The 19527-nt window shown below is 43.3% G+C and overlaps 2 protein-coding genes across 2 annotated transcripts; one reads left to right on the top strand and one right to left on the bottom strand.

Annotated features, from left to right (window-relative positions):
• Nucleotides 1–662: 662 nt before the first annotated feature.
• Nucleotides 663–6398, top strand: mfsd9 (major facilitator superfamily domain containing 9). Its single transcript, XM_071539248.1, has 6 exons — nucleotides 663–872; nucleotides 2162–2249; nucleotides 2868–2911; nucleotides 4223–4352; nucleotides 5229–5438; nucleotides 5531–6398. The coding sequence occupies exons 1-6, from the start codon at nucleotides 705–707 to the stop codon at nucleotides 6394–6396; spliced, it is 1506 nt and encodes a 501-aa protein (XP_071395349.1). The 5' UTR covers nucleotides 663–704; the 3' UTR covers nucleotides 6397–6398.
• A 22-nt stretch (nucleotides 6399–6420) lies between these two features.
• On the bottom strand, nucleotides 6421–19048 carry slc9a2 (solute carrier family 9 member 2). The gene is made up of 13 exons (XM_071539247.1): nucleotides 18527–19048; nucleotides 17789–18003; nucleotides 17414–17662; nucleotides 15190–15440; nucleotides 14423–14640; nucleotides 13729–13928; nucleotides 13358–13447; nucleotides 13198–13268; nucleotides 11709–11876; nucleotides 11485–11590; nucleotides 9667–9783; nucleotides 9245–9332; nucleotides 6421–9066 (listed from the first exon to the last, which is right to left on the bottom strand). The coding sequence occupies exons 1-13, from the start codon at nucleotides 18816–18818 to the stop codon at nucleotides 8639–8641; spliced, it is 2493 nt and encodes an 830-aa protein (XP_071395348.1). The 5' UTR covers nucleotides 18819–19048; the 3' UTR covers nucleotides 6421–8638.
• Nucleotides 19049–19527: the final 479 nt, after the last annotated feature.

Genomic DNA, 19527 nt, shown 5'->3' on the forward strand with positions numbered 1-19527 from the left:
ACCAAATTACTGTAATTCCATTACATATAATCTGTTACTCCCCTACACAAACCAATGGGATTGTTAGAAGTCTTAAAGATACAGATGGAGTCCCAAACACTGTAGAACCTGAATGATGTAGGCCTCTAGTTAATGGGCTCCATAGTGATCATTTAATCCTGTTGGCTTTCTGCAGGCACACAAAGATACTGTTTATCATGAATTTTTTTGATGCCCCATCTTTGTCCAGAAGGTGGGGTACAAGTGACCACAATCCCCTGATAGCTGCAACCTGAGTCCCAATCACCCTGTTACAGCTCAACACCAAAATCATCAAGGAGAAAATATTATTAATAGTTATTAGCATAAATAATAGCATAAATAAAAGTTCATAAACTACAGTTCATGAATCATGCAAATAAAATGTAATCATATAATTCCTTGCAAGAGTTCATCGAGCGCGTGAACCTGTTATGTGACGTCAGCGGACGATACCAACTAGCAGACCAGCTGGAGGGGAAACGGACGGGACAACACGGGAATTCAACAACACCGGAGAAATGAACGACGACTCGGTGAATCAGCTCTATCACGTGAAGCTGGTATCCTCCCGTTTTTACAATCACTGCCGCTCCGTCGTCTACATGGTCTCAGAGGGTTAAACCTGAGCGGTTTATCGCCACCCCTAATGATTGCGACCGTTGCCCGGACCTGGACATGTCGTGATGGTTGACGGTTGGATACTGTCCGGATTTACAGTAGAGTCGATTCCGCATTGGCTGCAGCCGAGCTGTCACTGTGGGAGGATGAATAACGCGAAATGTAGCACATTGTTTCAGAAACCGAGGAGACGGACGCGGATTATACAATGTATCTACGTGGTGGGCTTCATGGTAAGTACGGTGTGGCGACTTGCGGGCATGTCAGGTCTGAGTAAGTTGTGCAATGCTTGAAGTCAAGTTTTCATAGCTCAGTAGACACAGGTGCAGAAAATACTTTTAGAAATAGGTTTAGAGATATGCTTCAAAACATACAAAAATGGCCATAATATTTAGTATTTGTGCATCTGTTAGCTAACGTTCATTCAAAATGTCATGAGGACAAATAACTGTAACCATATATATATATATATACTTTCCAAACTGTAAATTCCTTTTGGATTAGCATAGGAATATCATAGGAGATACAAAATACTATAAAGTATAAGGTCACTATAAACACTATAAACTTTTGTTAGGGTATTTTGAACACTGGACATACATCTTCCTATGGGCAGTTTACAACTTGGATCTGCAACTACATCCACAATAGCATATTCTGGCCACTCAAAATGAACATCAAATTAGTGTCATCTGTAAGTACAAATACAAATGATTGTCATATAGTTACAAATACAGTTTTTGTGTGTTTGGAAATATATCCCTCCACATATTCTGAAAAGATTTCTGGCTATTTCTGTTTACATACAAGAGATGTTTTGAAAGTGGATACGTGTTTTAGGGCAAGTCAGGTTTTCTTGACACCTCAGAGTGGATTGAAGGTCTCCTCCTCCATGTACAGCATCACTGTCAATGAAATGTGTTGCAAGGTGCACTGGCACTCTTTTGAAATGAATGACATGGTGGAAATCCATGCTTAGAAATAAACAAGGCCTTCTGCCATAGGGAACGGATCGGTTATCATAGTTGTTGCACAGGCAATTCTAAACCTTTTTGAAATTATGAAAGTTCAAATATCCATATTCTATTCACAATTGAAATACATTAATGGCACAGATGGCTATCTAACACATGATACCTATTATGGTCAGTTAAATGATCATCAACAAAAGGTTAGTAAAAGGATCCAGGCAGCTCAGATTTTGAGGCACAGAGAGCGGACAGAGACTGCATGTTTGTTACCAGTGTGGATGCTGGGGAGTTTTACTGACAATTAAACTGTTAGTTTAATGAGTTGTGTCGTGACACTGTATGGATCACAGTGTGACTTCAATAAAGCCCTTGGCAAGAGTTGCTCAGATATGCAGGTAAACAGGATGAGTGATGTCCTTCTGTAAGGCTCTGGACTCTGAGGACTGTCCCCAAACTCATTGTGTTGAAAACAGATCCTTTCCAGTAAAGTGATAAGAAAAGAAGTTAACATTTCCTCATTCTTTTCCCTATTCTTTCTATGTTTCCTGCAGGACTTGTTTGGGGTGAGCATGATCATCCCTCTGTTGAGCCATCATGTGAAGGCTCTTGGAGCCAGTCCCACTGTGGCTGGTATTGTAGGTAGGTGTGTCTATTGTCTAGAAGTTGCTGTAATTCACCTAGCAGATATAGGGTCAGTCCTTAGAATGATGTAGTAACTAATGCATTATTCGATAGCAAGCTGCCAAAGGCCTTATAAACTCCAATGACTGCAAGAGTTAATACAGAAATTAAATACTCACTTTGTACAGGATTTTTGAATGACTTTTTTTTTTTTTTTTGGCATTTCAGTTTATTTGGGTTGTAAAATAGCGAATGAAGACAGAGGGGAGAGATAACCACTCATGAAATACACTAGAGCTCGGAGACACCACATTGTCTTCATTTTCCAAATAGTTCATTCATGAGCCACTGAGGCCATGTTGAAAGAGCAAGTGCTCCAAAGCTAGTCGGGTTTTAGTTACATTTGTAAAATATTCTCTGCTGTAATTGCATTTCCTTTTCTCCCTTGCACTTCAGTTAAATGTTGTTGAGGCCACAAAGTGTGAGATAAAGTGGTAGAACTACTCCTTTGTCAGTATTATGTTTAGCATGGACTGCAGTAGGCTAGTGAAGCTGACTACATTAGTGTCTGTTGTGTCGTCTATACACACACAGTGCACACATGAATTTAAAGTAATATAAACCTGTTTGTTTCAGGCTCTACGTATGGGATCTTACAGCTGTTCTCCAGCACGATAGTTGTAAGTATTGACTTTGTTTCTCCCTGAAATAACCTGGAGGCCAAACTGCTTTTGTTCTGCCAGGCTCACAGTCGGTGACCAGAATTGTTGCATTCCATGTCATCTGTGGTATTTCATGAAAACAATCCACAGTGTCAGTAACACTGGGTCTTTAAGGTTGATTATGGTCACACAATACTCTCAGTCTCCACGCATTCACCTACTAGCACACACAACCTACCACAGACACATTCAGATATCACCATTCTGACACACAGTTTTACTCTTTTTGACCTTCCCAGACTATATGTTGTAGACACGTTGTCTCCGTGGAAATTAAACCTTTGGTTGGTCCGGTGAAATATCAAAGCCTTGATGATTTGAAACCATGTCTAAATGATTAACAGTCCTCAAAACCCAAGTTACTCTACTACTCTACACTAAGCACAGTATCTGAAGAGAGAGAGAGATTCTCAGCGCTCCTCGTCACTTCCCCGAAATTGGTTTAAATCTCAGGGGTCATGCGACAAATTAAAGAGAGAAGGAGCCATTTGTGTTTCCTGTGTGCAGACTGGCTGAGTCCAGAGAAACGTAGGGGTGGCGTGAACAGCCGAGTCTCTATGGTTATCCCCACAGGCCACATCCAGAGCACAGCAAACTCAATTGGTCCTAATTTGATTATTTCATCAGCAGGTTGTGTGTGTGTGTGTGTGTGTGTGTGTGTGTGTGTGTGTGTGTGTGTGTGTGTGTGTGTGTGTGAGAGAGAGAGAGAGAGAGAGAGAGAGAGCGAGAGAGAGAGAGAGAGAGAGAGAGAGAGAGAGAGTGTGAGTAATAAGGGGCTAGTAGAAGCATTTGGGCAGCTTGGTTGAGAGCGAGCGCAAGAGTTTGGGATTCCTCAGGAGTTTTTGTGTCACCTGATCTTTAACACTCATATCCACATGGTTTAACCACAAAGACAGAGGCAGTGAACAGAGAAATTCATTGTGTCAGGAGCTGGACTTCAGTGGCACATAGAGTCACTTTTCTTTGTCTTCCTTGTCTTTGTCTTGGATCTGAAAGGACAGATGCCACCAGTATCAGTCTTTATCTTTGTGTTTATTACAATTGCATTTCATCTGAAGAACACTGAAGAAATTATTATGACATATGAGTGATTACAGGTATATTTTGCATTTTAGGCCTCAATTTCACCTGTCCAGGTATTTCAGTCGACTGTAGAAAGAGAAGTAGAAATTAGCCATAATCCCTTCTCTGAATATCTGTTGGAGAATGGAAATGTTTTGTTCCCTTTGTGCTTTGTGTTGAGTGTCACCTCCTGTGTGTGATTGGCAGGGCAGCTGGAGTGATGTGGTGGGACGGCGGTACTCTCTGCTGACCTGTCTGCTGCTGAGTGCACTAGGCTACGGCCTGCTAGGGATGTCCACCAGCATTGCCCTGTTTGTCCTTGCTCGGATACCTGTGGGTAAGTTACACTTCTGCGAAAAAAGCAGCTCCCCCAAGGTGCAGGAGTGAACACAAACCAAAGACATGAAAAAAATTGAACCTTGGCAAAGGCTATTTCAGCCAAAATGTGTTGGGTTTTAACATTAAAGCTTTGTCAATTGTTCTCCAAGGGTAGCTGATTTATTTTTATTTCTTAAGGGAATAGTTCACCCCAAATTGAAAATTCAGTCATTATCTACTTGCCCCCATATCAGTTAAAATTCCAATGAAGTTCGCAGGACCACAGCTATTGAAGGTAATGGGGCCATCTCCCCAAAAAAGCATAAAATGTCCATCAGATTTCTCCAAGCAGCTTGTGTAGCATAATCGTGTGTTTTGTAGCCAAATGATTGCACTCTGGGTCCAAAAGTCCAATATTTACCCCATTATCTGCTTTAATTTCCTCATTGACAATGCTCTGGTACAGAAGGAAGCCAGAGAGCCAGCCAGACTGTTGCAGAGTGTGCGTGTGACCAGTAGTGTTATTAATGTGGCAAATATAGGGAAAATGAGGTAAGGAGCTATGAAAAGATGGTCCTGTTAACTTCATTCTTCAGATCAGTATCTGTTAACCTTCAAGGCTTCTTTCAATTTTTTCTGCTCTTTGATAAATAAAGTGCAGTCTACTGAATGAGAATGAATGATAAACAACAAAATGCTTGTTTTCATTTGTGAAGCATGGTGACTGTCCAACACCAGACAAGAGTGAATCATAAATTTGACCAAGTATTGCGTAATTTATTGACATTAACTGCATTGCACTACCACCCATAACTTAAAGACAGCATGTGTGTACAGACCAGAACTCAGTCAGCTAATCATCCTCGTCATGTGTGTTGCCTGTTTTCTCTCTCAGGCCTGTTCAAGCACTCCCTGTCCATCTGCAGAGCCCTGATGTCTGACCTGGTGTCTGAGTCAGAGCGCCCTCTGGTGATGGGACACTTTAATGCAGCCTCCAGTGTGGGCTTCATCCTGGGCCCTGTGGTGGGCGGCTACCTCACAGAGCACGAGGGCGGCTTCTATACCTCCTCCTTCACCTGCGCAGCCATCTTCCTTCTTAATGCAGGTGGGTAGGAATGGCATGGAGAGAAATTAAAGGATAAAATTAGGCCTGTAATTGAAGCATGTATCTTACCAGGTGTGTATATTTCCCTCCAGGGCTGGTGTGGATGCTGCCATGGAGCGAGACACTAGTTCACCGCACTGACACTAACGCCAACAGCAGCGCTAGTAAAGTCTGCCTTGACAACAACGTCAATAACTCTGCATACAACTGTTCCCAAACAACAAACAACCACCACCCAGCGCCGGCAGCAGAGGCAGAGCCAGGATGGAAAGCTCCAGCGAAGCACCAAGGAGGTCTCAGGTGGAGGGAGGTGTCTCCCCTGCAGCCAGCCTGGAGACAGCTGTCCTCGGTGGGCTCCAAGATCCACATGGTGGCCTCCTCTGACATGTGGGACCTCTTCCTGGTGCGTCTTCTCATGGCCATAGCCATCATGCTGTACTACAGTAACTTCTCTCTGGCCATGGAGGAGCGTTTCTCGCTCAAGCCCAAGGTGACAGGCTATCTGATCAGCTACAGCAGCACCCTAGGGGCCCTGGCTGGGTTTTTGGTGGGGCCAGTCACCCAGCTGTACGGGAACAACATGCCCGCTCTGCTGCTTCACTCCACTGTGCTCACCTGTTCCCTCATCTTCCTATACGCCGCTGCACCCAGTGTCTGGCAGGTGCTGCTCAGCTCCACCTTCTTTGCCATCTCCACCACCATCGGACGGACCTGCATCACAGACCTGGAGCTGCAGAGGGGAGGGGTCCAGGCAAGCGGGACCCTGATTGGAGCCGGGCAGTCGGTCACAGCCGTGGGTCGCGTCCTGGCCCCTCTCCTATCTGGTCTGGCTCAAGAGATCAGCCCCTGCGGCCCCGCCAGTCTGGGAGTGGTCCTGGCTCTAGCTGCTGTAGGTTTACTGCTCATCAGGATCCCTAAATGGGACGGAAGGGGGATGGCTAAAATGGCCAGACTCTGAAACACAGTGAGTGACTGAACCAGAGGGTGAATAAATGATAAGAGAATGTCGATGCAAAGCCACCACTCACAGAAAGAGAAGAGCTCTTGTTGTAGGAGGCCAGCTGTGGAGATGAACAGCAGACTCATAGCTGGAACAATGTTTCCTGCTCAAGCGTGTTGTTTTATAGACAGGATGCCTCTGACGACATTATCTGTAGATGTTACGCGATAACATCACAGGGTCAAAAGTCCTGGCCACCACCGGCATTACAGTACTCCTTTCAGGGAAAGCGCATTCAAAAACCTAAAGTGCAGTGTTGAAGACAACACTGGACAGTCCGGCCCTCTGCGAAGGGGTTTGGTCAGACGTAAATGTCTGGGTCACGTGTTCTTGGCACAACATGCTTCTTGAGACAATAAGATTAGAAACAATACAGACCTTGTCTTTAATGAAATTCTATAACCACTACACAGTCCAGAGTCCCTGAGTTTATTGCACTGGTGATGCACTACATATCCCAAAATACACTATTCTCCTAATACAGGAAGACAAAGGGGATCCTTCCTTTTACATTCCAGAGAGTAACACTTTAGATATTCACAGATAAGATGAAATTGTAGTGATCCCTGTGGGGAAATTGGGAGCCCCAGTCACCCCAAATAGATCACATTTTGGTAGTTTTGGAGTTGTCAAGTTGGTCATATAACTCCATCACAGTGCTACTCATTTCTCCCAATGCACTGCTTCAGAAATGGTTCCCATGGTGGTATATAAGCAAATGTTTACTGTTACTAGTTTATTACTTTACTTTTAGATTTTAACAATTATGCAGATATTCAAATCTGCCTATTTATCTTAGGGAAGGTTTAACTGGACGTTTAAAGAAATTATTCCTTCATTGTTATTTTGTAATTAAGATCCAGCTGTATTCTGAGTTACTACTGTTGTTCAAAGACCCAAATACCACCTGATTAAAGAAGAGAACTGTACAGATTAATGTAAGGAAGTCCTGGAATTCAAGAATTAAATACCAGATTCATGCAGAAGTCATGCAAAGTCACAGTGAATAAAAATCTTTTTCTATTTTTGAGTCCTTGGTCTTTGAGTTGTATATGAAAAGTTGACATTGACGCTACAGTGTGTACATTAAACTCATAGTATGAGAACTCAGTTTAAAATAATTACAAGTAGTCCCCCATCTTCTGTTCTATAGACAGTGCCTTTAGTGTCAGATGTATACAAATAGTGGTGAAAATGATGGTGGTGAATAGCACATTATGGAATAGATCATTCCATGTTAACTCACGTTACCCAAAATTACACACACAGATCATGGAAATTGTATTATCCCATTTCTATTGTTTAACCACAGACACTCCAGGTGGTTTTGGTTAAAAGAAAATCACTTTCTCTGAAAGTAAAGCAAATTGAGTTACTAAATAGAAAGTTTACAGCAATCATTCATATTATTAAATACTAATTTCAGATAGATGTGCTCTTGATACAGCTTTGGACAATGGAGAAATTTTATTACACAAGAATAAAAATAACGAATTGAGGTTTTGCGAGGTCCATCAGTGTAACAGACATACAGAAAGCCTCCAGGACTTCGTCCCAAGAGCTCTTTGTACCACATAGTAACATTTCCTGATGTTTAACTAAAATGGACTATTTACAGAACCCGTATCCTCAATCTTACAACTGTCACACACAATAGGCAATACAAATACAAAAACTACAATATTTACATTACATGTCTGAATAAGGAAGCAATCAGTTATATTAAAATGGTTTAAATTATGTTGTAAAACATTAAAAAAAAAAGCCTACAGGTGGGTAAAAAGTATTAAAATCACATTGTACTTACATTGTACTTGAATAGAACAATCTCTTGTCTTTGGAGAATGATTCACTGTCTAGAGTTAGTATACAATTCCCTCACTATAGTGCATTGTGCTTTTGATGTGTTTCAGTTTCAAGGTATTTCAATGCATTCACCCTGCTGGCAGCTCACTTCAGTACCACAGTCCGCTGGCTGATGTGTGCTCACCGATCCCTAGCTGCAGGGCCAGTGGCGCTGTAACAGTAGGCTCAGTTTGATTCACTTCTCTTAGGAAATGAATGGACCTCTGGTGGCGAGTTACTGGGGGTCTGAACACAGTTAGATTTAGATTTTAGAGACCCTGGTGCTGCTGCAGAACCTGAGACACAGTCCACAGCAGTCCGGCTGCTGCTGAAAGCCCAGGGCTCTCAGGACTTTTTATGGCTTCTTCGGGTTCCACTGAGGCCGCCTGAGCAGAGGGTTTCGTGCTCTGCTGTCGTCATGCTCTCTGGGTTCAGCGGCCCAGGCTGGGGGTGGAGAGGAAGGCTGCTGCTCCTCCTGCTCTGCTTCATCACGCCCGTTTCTAAGCTCGTCCGAGGAACCGTTGCCATGGTCGGTGGAAGAGTCAAAGCGGCGGCGAGGGGCGGGGACACGGGAATCGCTGGAGGAGGAGTTTATTCTGGACATGCCCTGTCCGGTTCTGCCTCCCCCCCGCCTGCTCTCATCCACCACGCTGACAGAGGGCACCTCTGTTAGGGTGTCCAGCCTGTGTAGGGGCATCATGGCTCTGGAGGAGGAGCGGCCTGGCTGGCCAAACCTGGAGCGTCTGGAGGGGTAGGCCACCTCCGACATGGTTTCCTCTTCATCTGAGACAGGCAGAGGAAATGGAAACATGATCATGAACTCAAACATACCATACACCCACAATATGTTTTCATACAACTGCAGATAAATGATAATAACACTGAGAAGGCCATTGATAAATATGAGGGAACTGGTGTGTGTACAGAGTGCAGCCTTTTAAGGAAGGTTTGGAAAGCTTACCTGCATGGCTCAGTCTCCTAGGAGGGAACTTGGAGTCCAGACTCTTCCCAGCAGGCAGAGAGAAGTATTTATGGGATTTGGGCACCGCCTGAGAACAAGATGGGGATAAAACAACGGGGGGACAGGATGGAAAGTGATGGAGAGTAAGATTGTCAACAAAGAGAATGATGAATGAGGGATGAGATTAAGAAAATGTAACCTCATGTATGACTTGGGATACTTCCATCTTTTTTGTAGTCTAGAGAAAATTAACCTGCAATTCATGAGCTTAAAATCTGCATTTAATCACCTATTTTTAACTGAGAGGCTAAGTGAGAATTAATGTAGCCAGATTCATCTGATAGCTCAAGTCGATACCACCGAGTCTGCCTGTTTGAGAATAGACCCCCACCACCAGCCATATGTTACAGTTTCCTGCGTACCGATGACTGGAAGCTGCCAGGCCGGAGGCTGCGGCGGATGCTGGCGTGGCGTCTGATCAGTATCTCTTTGGTCTGGCTCTCGTTGGGCAGGGCGGTCTTTCTGGTGTATGCCACCGTCTGATCAAAGAAAAAAACATAGAGGCACATGATGCAACACATACATAACACACACATAACAGCAAGGATGACTCCAAAATAAACCCACACAACTCGGTAGAAAGATTCCACCATTTTGGACATGTGCACCCATAAATCCACAGCCACAGTTCTTCTAATCTAAGAGTTCATCTTCAAACAGACCCTACACATCACGACTAGAGCCAAGTGGGGTTTTAATAGATGCTTTAACAATGGAACAGCACTCAACCACTTTTTACAGTCTTTCTTTAAACTCCTTTACGACACAGCAGATACTTAGATTGCGCAGCCATAACTGGCCACACCTGTCTGAGCCATACGAACAGAGAGACTCCATGGCTCTGTTTGGACTTCGCAAGCCACCATATTGCCTTCCCTCATGCAGCATTCATCACTCATCTCTGTCAACAACAGTTCTGTCAGGAGCTCTATCCTGCAGCTAGTGGTTAGACCTAAAACAAACATAGCCACCTTTCAGAAACTCTTACTTTAAAAGGTTGCCATTGTTCTTCACGGAGAGGCTACTATTGATCTGTCTGTCTCATGACAATAAAATGTATCCACTTACTTTGCAAGAGGTTGACATGGACAGATAGACAATACAAACCAATTTGATATAATCTTCCTTTAACTTCAAAATGCTGTGTTCTCATCACAGTGTCACTAAAACAAAAGCATCAGACAGACTGTTGTTAAATGCAACATCTCTCGCCCTGATGAGAGGCTGTTAGACCTGTTAAGAGGTTGCGAGCGGCACACTTGAATAGTATTAAAGTTTGTTGACTGGTCTGCTCCGGATGCCACTTGAAACTCGCAGAATGTTGAAACAAACACCAGATAGAGAGAGAGCGGGACACAAGGGTTTGTGTGAAAGAGAAGTTTGTGAATAGCAGAGAGATGAGAGAATCGAAAAGATGGGCCATTAAGATAATCAGACAATCTCACAATCTCTCTTAGAAAAACATGCTCCCTGTTTGTCTACATCAAAGCTTTTGTGAGAGCCTTTCTGAGGGTGAGATCACCAATGGAAAAACACTGCCGGCCACAGTCTGTGGCTATGCAAAACAGCATGTGAGTTTCAGTAGCTGGAGTAACACACTCGCATTTGTAAATAAGGCTTCAAAGAAAATCTGTGATGCTTCACTAAGGTGAAAATTACTTCTGCCCAACTTTTCCAGTTAAGGACAGAAATATATGATAAATAGAGACTGGGATTTTAAGGAGGAAAATAAGGCTTATTCTACATTTTTTAAACTGCCACCGCCTTTTTCATGTGAAAAGCAATGGGGAGCGGCCGCCTTGCGCCTTCCCCACACATGACATGGGCTGCTTTTTCTGAACCGTCCAATCACAAGGAAGAAGAGGAGTTTCCATCTATCCAACTGAAAGTTGACTACAGCAACTAAATTGCAAATGCAGAAAGGACCAGTGGAAAAGTTGGTAGCCATAGTCACTCTAACCATAGAGAGTCAGTATGGGAGCACATTGGCTGTGTTGTTGTTTCTGCTAAGTGTGTCAGAATTGTACCTGAGTAGTGTTTGCTGGTAGCGGCAGTGGGATGCAGCTAGTTATTATGGAAACATAATGGGCTTCACACACCCTTTACATTAACACCACAAAATGCAGTTGAGGATAGCAGAATAATGTGAACACAGCCAGACAGAATACTTAGCATCTCACCCGTTGTCTGATCTTGTACATGTTCTTAGACAGGATGTCATGCATGTTCCGCAGGTCAGCAGCCAGAAACTTCTTCTTAGGTTTAGCTGAGCTTTTCTTTTCCTCACTAGAAGACAGATAACAGAGATAACAAAGATTTTAGTTGCTCTTCCTTTGTGACCTGAACAAGAAATGAGGCAGAGGAGGTATGTTGTTGAGTGAGACAGATAACGAAGGTGGCGTACTACAGAGACACGATGGACGGAGCGGCGCTGATGTCTCCAGACACGGAGTCCAGGATCTCCATGGCATTCTGCAGCTCCAGCTTCTTATACAGCGCCACAATACTGGACTCGGCCCGGTTGTCTCGGATCAGGATCTTACGCAGGATTCGGTTGTTAAACTTCATAAACCTGACATTGGGAGGGAGGAGATTACACTGATTAGCTGTATGATACAAAGATAGCTGTGTAGACCCTGCAAAACAGAGGCTGTTATACTCCAATATTCACACTTTGTCAAAATGCTTCAAGCTGGGAAGGGTAAAAGGTTAAGACAGGGGCTCTTTTCACAACACGTTATGACGAGTACAACCGACTTAACATGTCAATTCTGAGAGTAGAGAAACCCGTTTCACAAGAAAACATATGTTAAGTGTGTCAGCAACAATGCCAAGAGGAAGAGCGGGAACACTGGGAAGGAGAGGATAAAGGGAGAAGTAAAAGCAAGCAAGAATAAACAAGAATGAACTCAAAGCTATCCTCAAGTGAAATTATAGTTTTTCTAATTTACTTAGAAAAATGTGTTCAAAACTTACATCTGCAATGTCATCTAATACAAATTTACAGGACTGCAAAACATACCTCTGATTAGGATGTTAACAGAAATTGTATTTTATTTGAAATTAAGCGCAAAGAATCTTGACTATGTTTATAATGTCCACACTGTGTTTGTCCACAGAGTCTGGATGTAAAACACAAACCAAATAATCCTATCTGAGTTTGTCACGAGAAGAGGTGCAAAGAATGTAAAAGGATTAAATAAATAAATAAATAAATACATAAATAATAACACAAAATGTAATTCTCTTATTTTTTACTAGCCAAAAGTAGGTGGTAGTTGCAGTAGTTAACTGCACCTCAAAATGACCAAAATAAAGTAATAAAAGACGAAAAATACTATCCACATTTGAAATTAGTTGAACTACTTTAGTTAAACTATGAGTTTCATTTCATGTAGTGTAACTACACCAACAGTGGTGACATGGAAGCTGGAGGGAAAGTAAAGAGACAAAAGCAGCTATGAGGAACTTAGTAACAAGTTTCAGAGCTCTAGGAAGAAAAATATCAGCCTTGCTGTTGGTGGAGGAAACTGAACACGACACCAAAGTCTAGCTAGCCGTCAACATTCCCACACATTCCCAACATGAACAATAGCATTGTCAAACACAGACCACAAAGAGGAAAATCTAGAGCACAACAAGCAAACTAAAGCTGCCTTTCACTCCCAGTTTCACCTGGGAGGAGGTTCTTTCAAAATCCTGTCTCTTTCCCTTTAACTTAAATAATCTGAGGCAGTTAGGAGTTCACAGCCACACGAGTAGTTTGTACTTTCTGTAGGCTACTAATGACTGGAAAAAAGCAAAATCTGTCAGTTGTGTGACAACAGATTATAGTATGATAGCTAGTAGAAGCCTGTTGGTAAGCAGGAGGAGATGAAGAGAGGAGTTCTTACTTGTCCTTCCAGTAAAAGTGGCTCCACTGTCCGCAGAGGTCCTCTATTCCAGCAATGGTATGCTCCATGAGCTGCAGGTAAAGTAAAAGCTGTTATCGCTACACACAGAAACATGCTGCTAATGTCCACTAATGTACAACAGTTTAAATCGGTGGCATACCCTGCAGTGAATCTCTACATTGATGGTGTCAAGATTGCGGTTGGTTCTGCGGACATTGATGAACTCAATCAGGGGTCGGATACTGATGCCCTGTGGAGAAGAGACACATGAAAGATTCATGTGGACATACTGTAACACAGAGGCATGAGAAGACAGCTCTTTCTCTCAGACTGACACTGTATAACTTGCATACAATAAAAGCTTAAGTTTTCCATTTTATTCTACTGCGTAGATGTGCACTATTTGTTAGTTATAGATTGCAGAAATATCTGGACCCCAAGCCACAGCTATGACAAGTTACAAAGACAAGTTAACCCCAGCAAGCAACTGTTTAAGAATTTAAGAATATAATGACTCAGACCCTCCCTTACCTGAATAAAGACGGTGAAGATGATAATGGCGATGGTGGCAGTGATGAAGAGCTGCCTGCGGCCGATGTTATCAGGGAGAGTGAAGGCCAGGGCGAAGGAAATTGCACCTCGAAGACCACCGTAGGCCAGACCAAACTGGTCTTTCAAGTTAAATGGGATGGTGCGGAAAGGGTTAATGATCTGAGTCAGCACCAAGACACCTGGGGGGGAAGAGTACAAAAATGCAAAGAAGTTTGTTTCTGAATTTTTCATATCAACAAATGTGAAGTTCAAAGTCCTCATGAAATGAACTCCCATTACTTTTACCTCCTGGAGAACAGAGTATCTTTCATTGTGACCTCATGCACTAGTAGGCGTAAATATACATTTCTAAACAATAAAACCATCATATTTTTTAACAATCCCGCCCCTCCGCACCCCTTTCATCACATAAAATTGCCTTTCTCTCCCTGACCCCATTGGTTTAGACTTTTGAATGATCCCTCACTGCATCATGTCCCGCCCCAACATCCTGTTTCAACAGGAAATGCATCAAATCAAGGAAGTAAAGTTGACATTTCATGAGGTCTTTTAAGTAATTGGATGTTTGCGCAGACTTTCAGCATACATTTACAGAAGGCGAACACAGATTACAACAGAGCCAGACAGACAGACACCAAATCAAACCAACACAATCCGTCCTCTCCGCCCTTACCCAGCCCTCTCCATACAAAGGCAAACAGCAGGGTGAACAGGATGTAGCCCCAGTTCCACTCGTGCTCTGTTGTTATGGTGACCACACCCAGGAAGAAGAAGATGAGCGTCTCGGAGATGGAGCCAAGCATCTTGACCACATGGCGGATGGTGGTGCAGGAACGCTGCGACACGTTCTCTTCCACGTAGTACTTCATGGTCAGGGCGCAGGTCACAATGCTGCATACACACAAAACACAGATATTGGTTGTTGTTTTTTGGCATGCTCCTGTAGTAGCAGATCTACGGAATGAATATTAGGGCCATAGTAGGTGGGTTTTTTTTTTTTTACAGCAGCCGGGGGGAGGGGGTAATATTCTGAGGGAAAAAAATCTGAAATTATGAGATTAAAATCAGAAATGTGCAAGAAAAAAATATCAGAAATTTTCAAAAAAAAAACTCAGAAATTTGAAAAAAACATTTGTGTTTTTCTTCTCTCGCAAATTTCAGTTTTTTTCTTTTTTTATGTTAAAGTCAGAAGACTTTAATCCCAGAAATTCTTAGTTTTATGTTCTTGCAAATTTCTGATTTTTTTTGTTCTTGCAAATTTCTGAATTTTTTGTTCTTTCAAATTTCTGTTTTTAGAGTTTTTTCTCAGAATATTACCCCCCAGCTATGGTAAAAAAAAAAATTCACCTAGAATGGCCCTAATGCTTTTCCATACAGGACTGTCTGGCATTCACATATCTCGATCTGGACGAATGCGTTACTCTCTACTCGTCTACTCACGCCATGATGGACGAGATGGCGAACAGCTCAGCCACCAGATAGGCCAGGTAGCTGTACATGAATATGAAGAGCGGCTCTATTTCTCGGACATTGGCGGTGAATCGCGTGGTGAAGGACGCCACGAAGCCGAACAGCATGCCGAAGCCCATGCCTCCAAGCCCGACCACGAAGAACCGCGCCACGCCCAGGAACACGTCCACCGGCTCCACCACCGGCATCTCCGCCACGAAGTTGAACATGTTGTACAGCACCTAAAAACACAACACACACCCACACACAAGCACAAACAGCCCACACAGCCTTGTCAGAGGTCATGGGTGGTGTCAGGGGCCGCGGCCTCTAATCACAGTGTTCCTGATAAAAAATGATTTATTGAATTATTTGCACTCCACTGTTTGCAATGCGATAATCTCATTTCCCTGAGCACATTGAATGACTCACTGAAAAAGATCATTTGCCAGAGCAACCGCCTTTGTTTCTTCTGTTCGTGTTCTACCTATACCGCTGATAATGTTTGAAGACAGCCATTTCCCCGAATCTTAGTGTTGCTTACATGGTAATGTTGCTGGTCGAATGGGTTTTACATGCAGATAGGGGGTTGAAGTGTCTCCAAGAGTGCAAATCCACCAACATAAAGTTATTGGAATACATTGAGGCAATGAGCAACAAATTATATGAATGAAATTGGAAGTCACAGTTTAATAGACAGGGGACATTGTGGAATCCAATCTAGTTCATGGAAAGATCTCCTAGTTTAGCAACAAACTGTTAATATGCTGGAATAAAGTTCATATTCACAGCGACACAAAGCCTTGACAAACCAGCTCTATTCTAGCTCTGTAACTATTCAACTTATGAAGGATCAGATAATGGGATGCTACTACATAAGAGGTCAGCCTTGGGAGGAATGAAGAAACCATATAGCTGGGAAGCCTCTGATCATACTAGACAGTTCAGACACAATACAGGTAGGAAACTGATGCGCCCTTTTTCTTGCCATTTATTTAAAGCAGTTTTGTGTGCAAGGTCGCACAGGTTCCTTGTTTTGAATTTGCATATAGACTGCTGTGATATAGTGAATAATGTGGCACTCTTAGTAGATCGGAGGTGTTTGTGCATTCAACAAATATTAGATCTTCACTGATCAGTGTAGTTCTGCAACACAAAGCTCTCAGTAGAGAGTAGAGACCATGCCTGGGCTGTCCCAGTCTCCTGGGTCAATATTTGTCCTCACTCTCAGCATCAGCTCGGCTACTGTGTACTAAACAAAGGGTCCCACCACTCCCACCACAGAGCTAAGTATTAGTGGGTGGATGGGTGGGTGTGTGTGTTTGAGCATAATAGCCAGACAGAGGAGGAAACTCTAGCATTAGCTTGTTTCTGTCAAGTTTCAGACTATGATGTGTGTTAACTCCTCCCATACAGCCAAAAGCAACAGTGACCTCAGGAACCGGTTCGGCGGCATCTGAACAAATGCACTCACAACAGCAGATGCCACTGGACTGTGGACACACATCCATTCAGTTTACTCTCTAACCACATTCCCTGACTTCCGTTTTGAAATGATTTATCTTTTATACAATCTCACCAGTATGCAGAAATATGCACTATGCAGAAAATCCCACCTACGCGTATTACTCACACACTAATCATACATGCATACCAACCCGGAACAGAGAGTGAACACATGGTACAGTATCTGGTGAAACCTGAGCCTGGCCCTTTGAGTGTGAAAGAATGGGGACAAAAACAGGTTGTCACCAGACAACAAATACTACTGGAACTGCCATTTCACTTAATTGTGTTTTGCAAATAGCCCAAGTAGGATTTTAGATGTCGGTTGGGTTGATGGTTCTTCTTAGTTAGAATAGTCTCAGTGAGTATACTATATTCAAGCATGTTAAGTTCTCTTACTGAGTCATGAGAGGAACCAAGACTATTTATCCCACTGTTGTGAACAACATTATAAAATACCATCAATAGTACGTAACGGCAACTTGCTCATTGCTCAGTATGTTATGATAACAAGCAACCGCCGGCCAAGAGGAATTCAAGTTAGACAGACCGGCATGTAGCAGCAAGTCTCCCCCTCCTTTAAAGCTTTGGGCTGTTTAGTGTAGGAGTCACTGCGAATGCCTGGATGTTTTCCTCTAAACAGGTCGCAAACACACTGATTTGCAGAAAGTCAGACATACTTTCAAACGCTCTCCCTCGTCCCACTCACCACAGTGACGGCATCATTGAAGAGGCATTCCCCAAACACCACGATGTAGAGCTGCTCGTTGACGGACACGTCCTCGAACACGCTCAGCACGGCCACCGGGTCCACGGCCGAGATAATGGTGGCGAACAGCAGATTCTCCTGGAGGTTGATGTCCTGCACGCCAAAAGCCTCGATCTGGCAGATGGCATACAGAGACATCCCTATGCCGATGCTGTTCCACAGAGTCCCCACCACTGCAAACCACAGCACCTGCATGAGGGTCATAAAATGAGAACATATGAACAGGTTGAATGTCTCTCCACCATCTTAAATGTTTATGTTCTGGCAGCATTCACTGTAGACGCAGTAGAAAAGCGTGACTGGTTTGTAACGCACCGTGCCGATGTTCTCAAAGAAGGGTCTGGTGGGCATGAAGTAGCCCGAGTCCAGGACAATGGGGGGCAGCATGTACAGGAAGAAGACATTGGAGTTGAGTACAGCAGGGGGTTCCTCGTGGACAGAGTGCATGATGGCACCCACGATCAGACCGATGCTGATCAGGAGGCATGACTCTGGCACCCATACTGTGATCTTGTGGTACACATGGAAACCTGAGAGGAGAGGAACATTGGGGATTTTGTTAAAGCAGACTTCACATACACACAGAAAAATAAAGGTGTGAACTGGAACCGCAAATGATTCTTCAGAGTGATGCCATAGAAGAATCATTTGGTGGATGGATTTCGATGGTGGGTGATGGCATAAATAAATAACCAAACCCCTCCATAATATATATTGTACAATTGCAAATGAGGCAAGGGCAGATAAACAAAAACACAATGCAGGTGTCTAAGCAAAGGAGTACAGAAATGTCTCTTTGTGGAACCAGATCTGCACCTTCATTTTTCTGTGTGTACTGGATCAGGGCAGGTGTGGAGGAATACTTTCTGCTCTAATACTGCTATCTAGGCCTACTCACTGCCTGCCAAGAACTTACCTGGCTAGGTTCCTCTATATGAAACGGTCACACCTATTAGGCTATATGTGCACTTGTATCACCTGAATTTGAATCTGCCCTTTTCTCATAGTTTCTCAATACTTTCACCTATTTGAGCACATATTAGTGTCGCTTACCAATCTTAGCGAATGAGGCGAGCAGCACCCAAAGGGTGATCTCAAAGGGTATTTGTATTCTTGGGTAATCCATTGTAAACACCGGCATATTTGCCTTCTCCGCATCTGGAAAGGCTTGAGGGCCATCAGCGGGTTTGACCGGGGGCAGAACCGTGACGCTGCCGGTTGGTTTCGGTGGGATTTCTCCATTGGACCCATATGGAAGACTTAGAACTGTGCAAATAGTAAGTAAAAGCGCCAATCGTTTGATATTGCTAAAATATTCCATGGTGGACAAAATGCCACAGTCCATAAACTGTAATCCAAAGTAATGTGAATATCCAGGTCGTTGAAATTCAATCACTCCATCCAACAAAGTTAGAGAAAAAAAAGTCACTTGAGCTGAAAATGACTAATGACTAATTTAATTTCCACACTTGTTCTCATTCAACCATTTTCACTGAAATGTCTACCAGTGATGCCCAGATTAAGATTTCTAGAAAACTCTTTATCAAACAGTGGTGTGGTCTGTGTGAGTCTCCTTCAAACTGCGTGACAACACACCTGTGGTCTACCTGCAGCGCGTCCACGCGTTCCGATAGGGGCTGGGCGCGGCCCCGAGCACGGCTCTGATTGGGTGTCAAGTAAAGCAAACGGAAGGGTGGGGCCGGGTGTTTCTGCAGGCTATTCAGGGGACATTCTCTAGTTTCGGCGACAGAGCTCCCGGGGCGACTCTGGTTTCAACTTCCACTTGTATTAGAAGCAGTTTCTCACCTATAATCCAGAATCCCTGTGCTATTGTTGAGGTGAATATAACCTCCAGTCGGTCAAACAACTATATCTTTTAAAGTGCTACCCCCACATAACTTGAACCAGTTTGATAGGCTACCTAGGCCGACTACTTACTATGATGCAGGCCTGTACCATGAATTTAAATCTATAAATTTAAGATGTATCTTAGCCTAAAGGGGCGAGAAAACTATTCTGCAAATAAACAGGTGGGATTACTTTAGTACTTATTT

This window comes from Centroberyx affinis, unplaced genomic scaffold, assembly GCF_046629955.1.
Source record: "Centroberyx affinis isolate AG114_WGS23_722 - 3 ecotype Tasmania unplaced genomic scaffold, CSIRO-AGI_Caff_v1 ptg003428l_1, whole genome shotgun sequence".
Classification (NCBI taxonomy): domain Eukaryota; kingdom Metazoa; phylum Chordata; class Actinopteri; order Beryciformes; family Berycidae; genus Centroberyx; species Centroberyx affinis.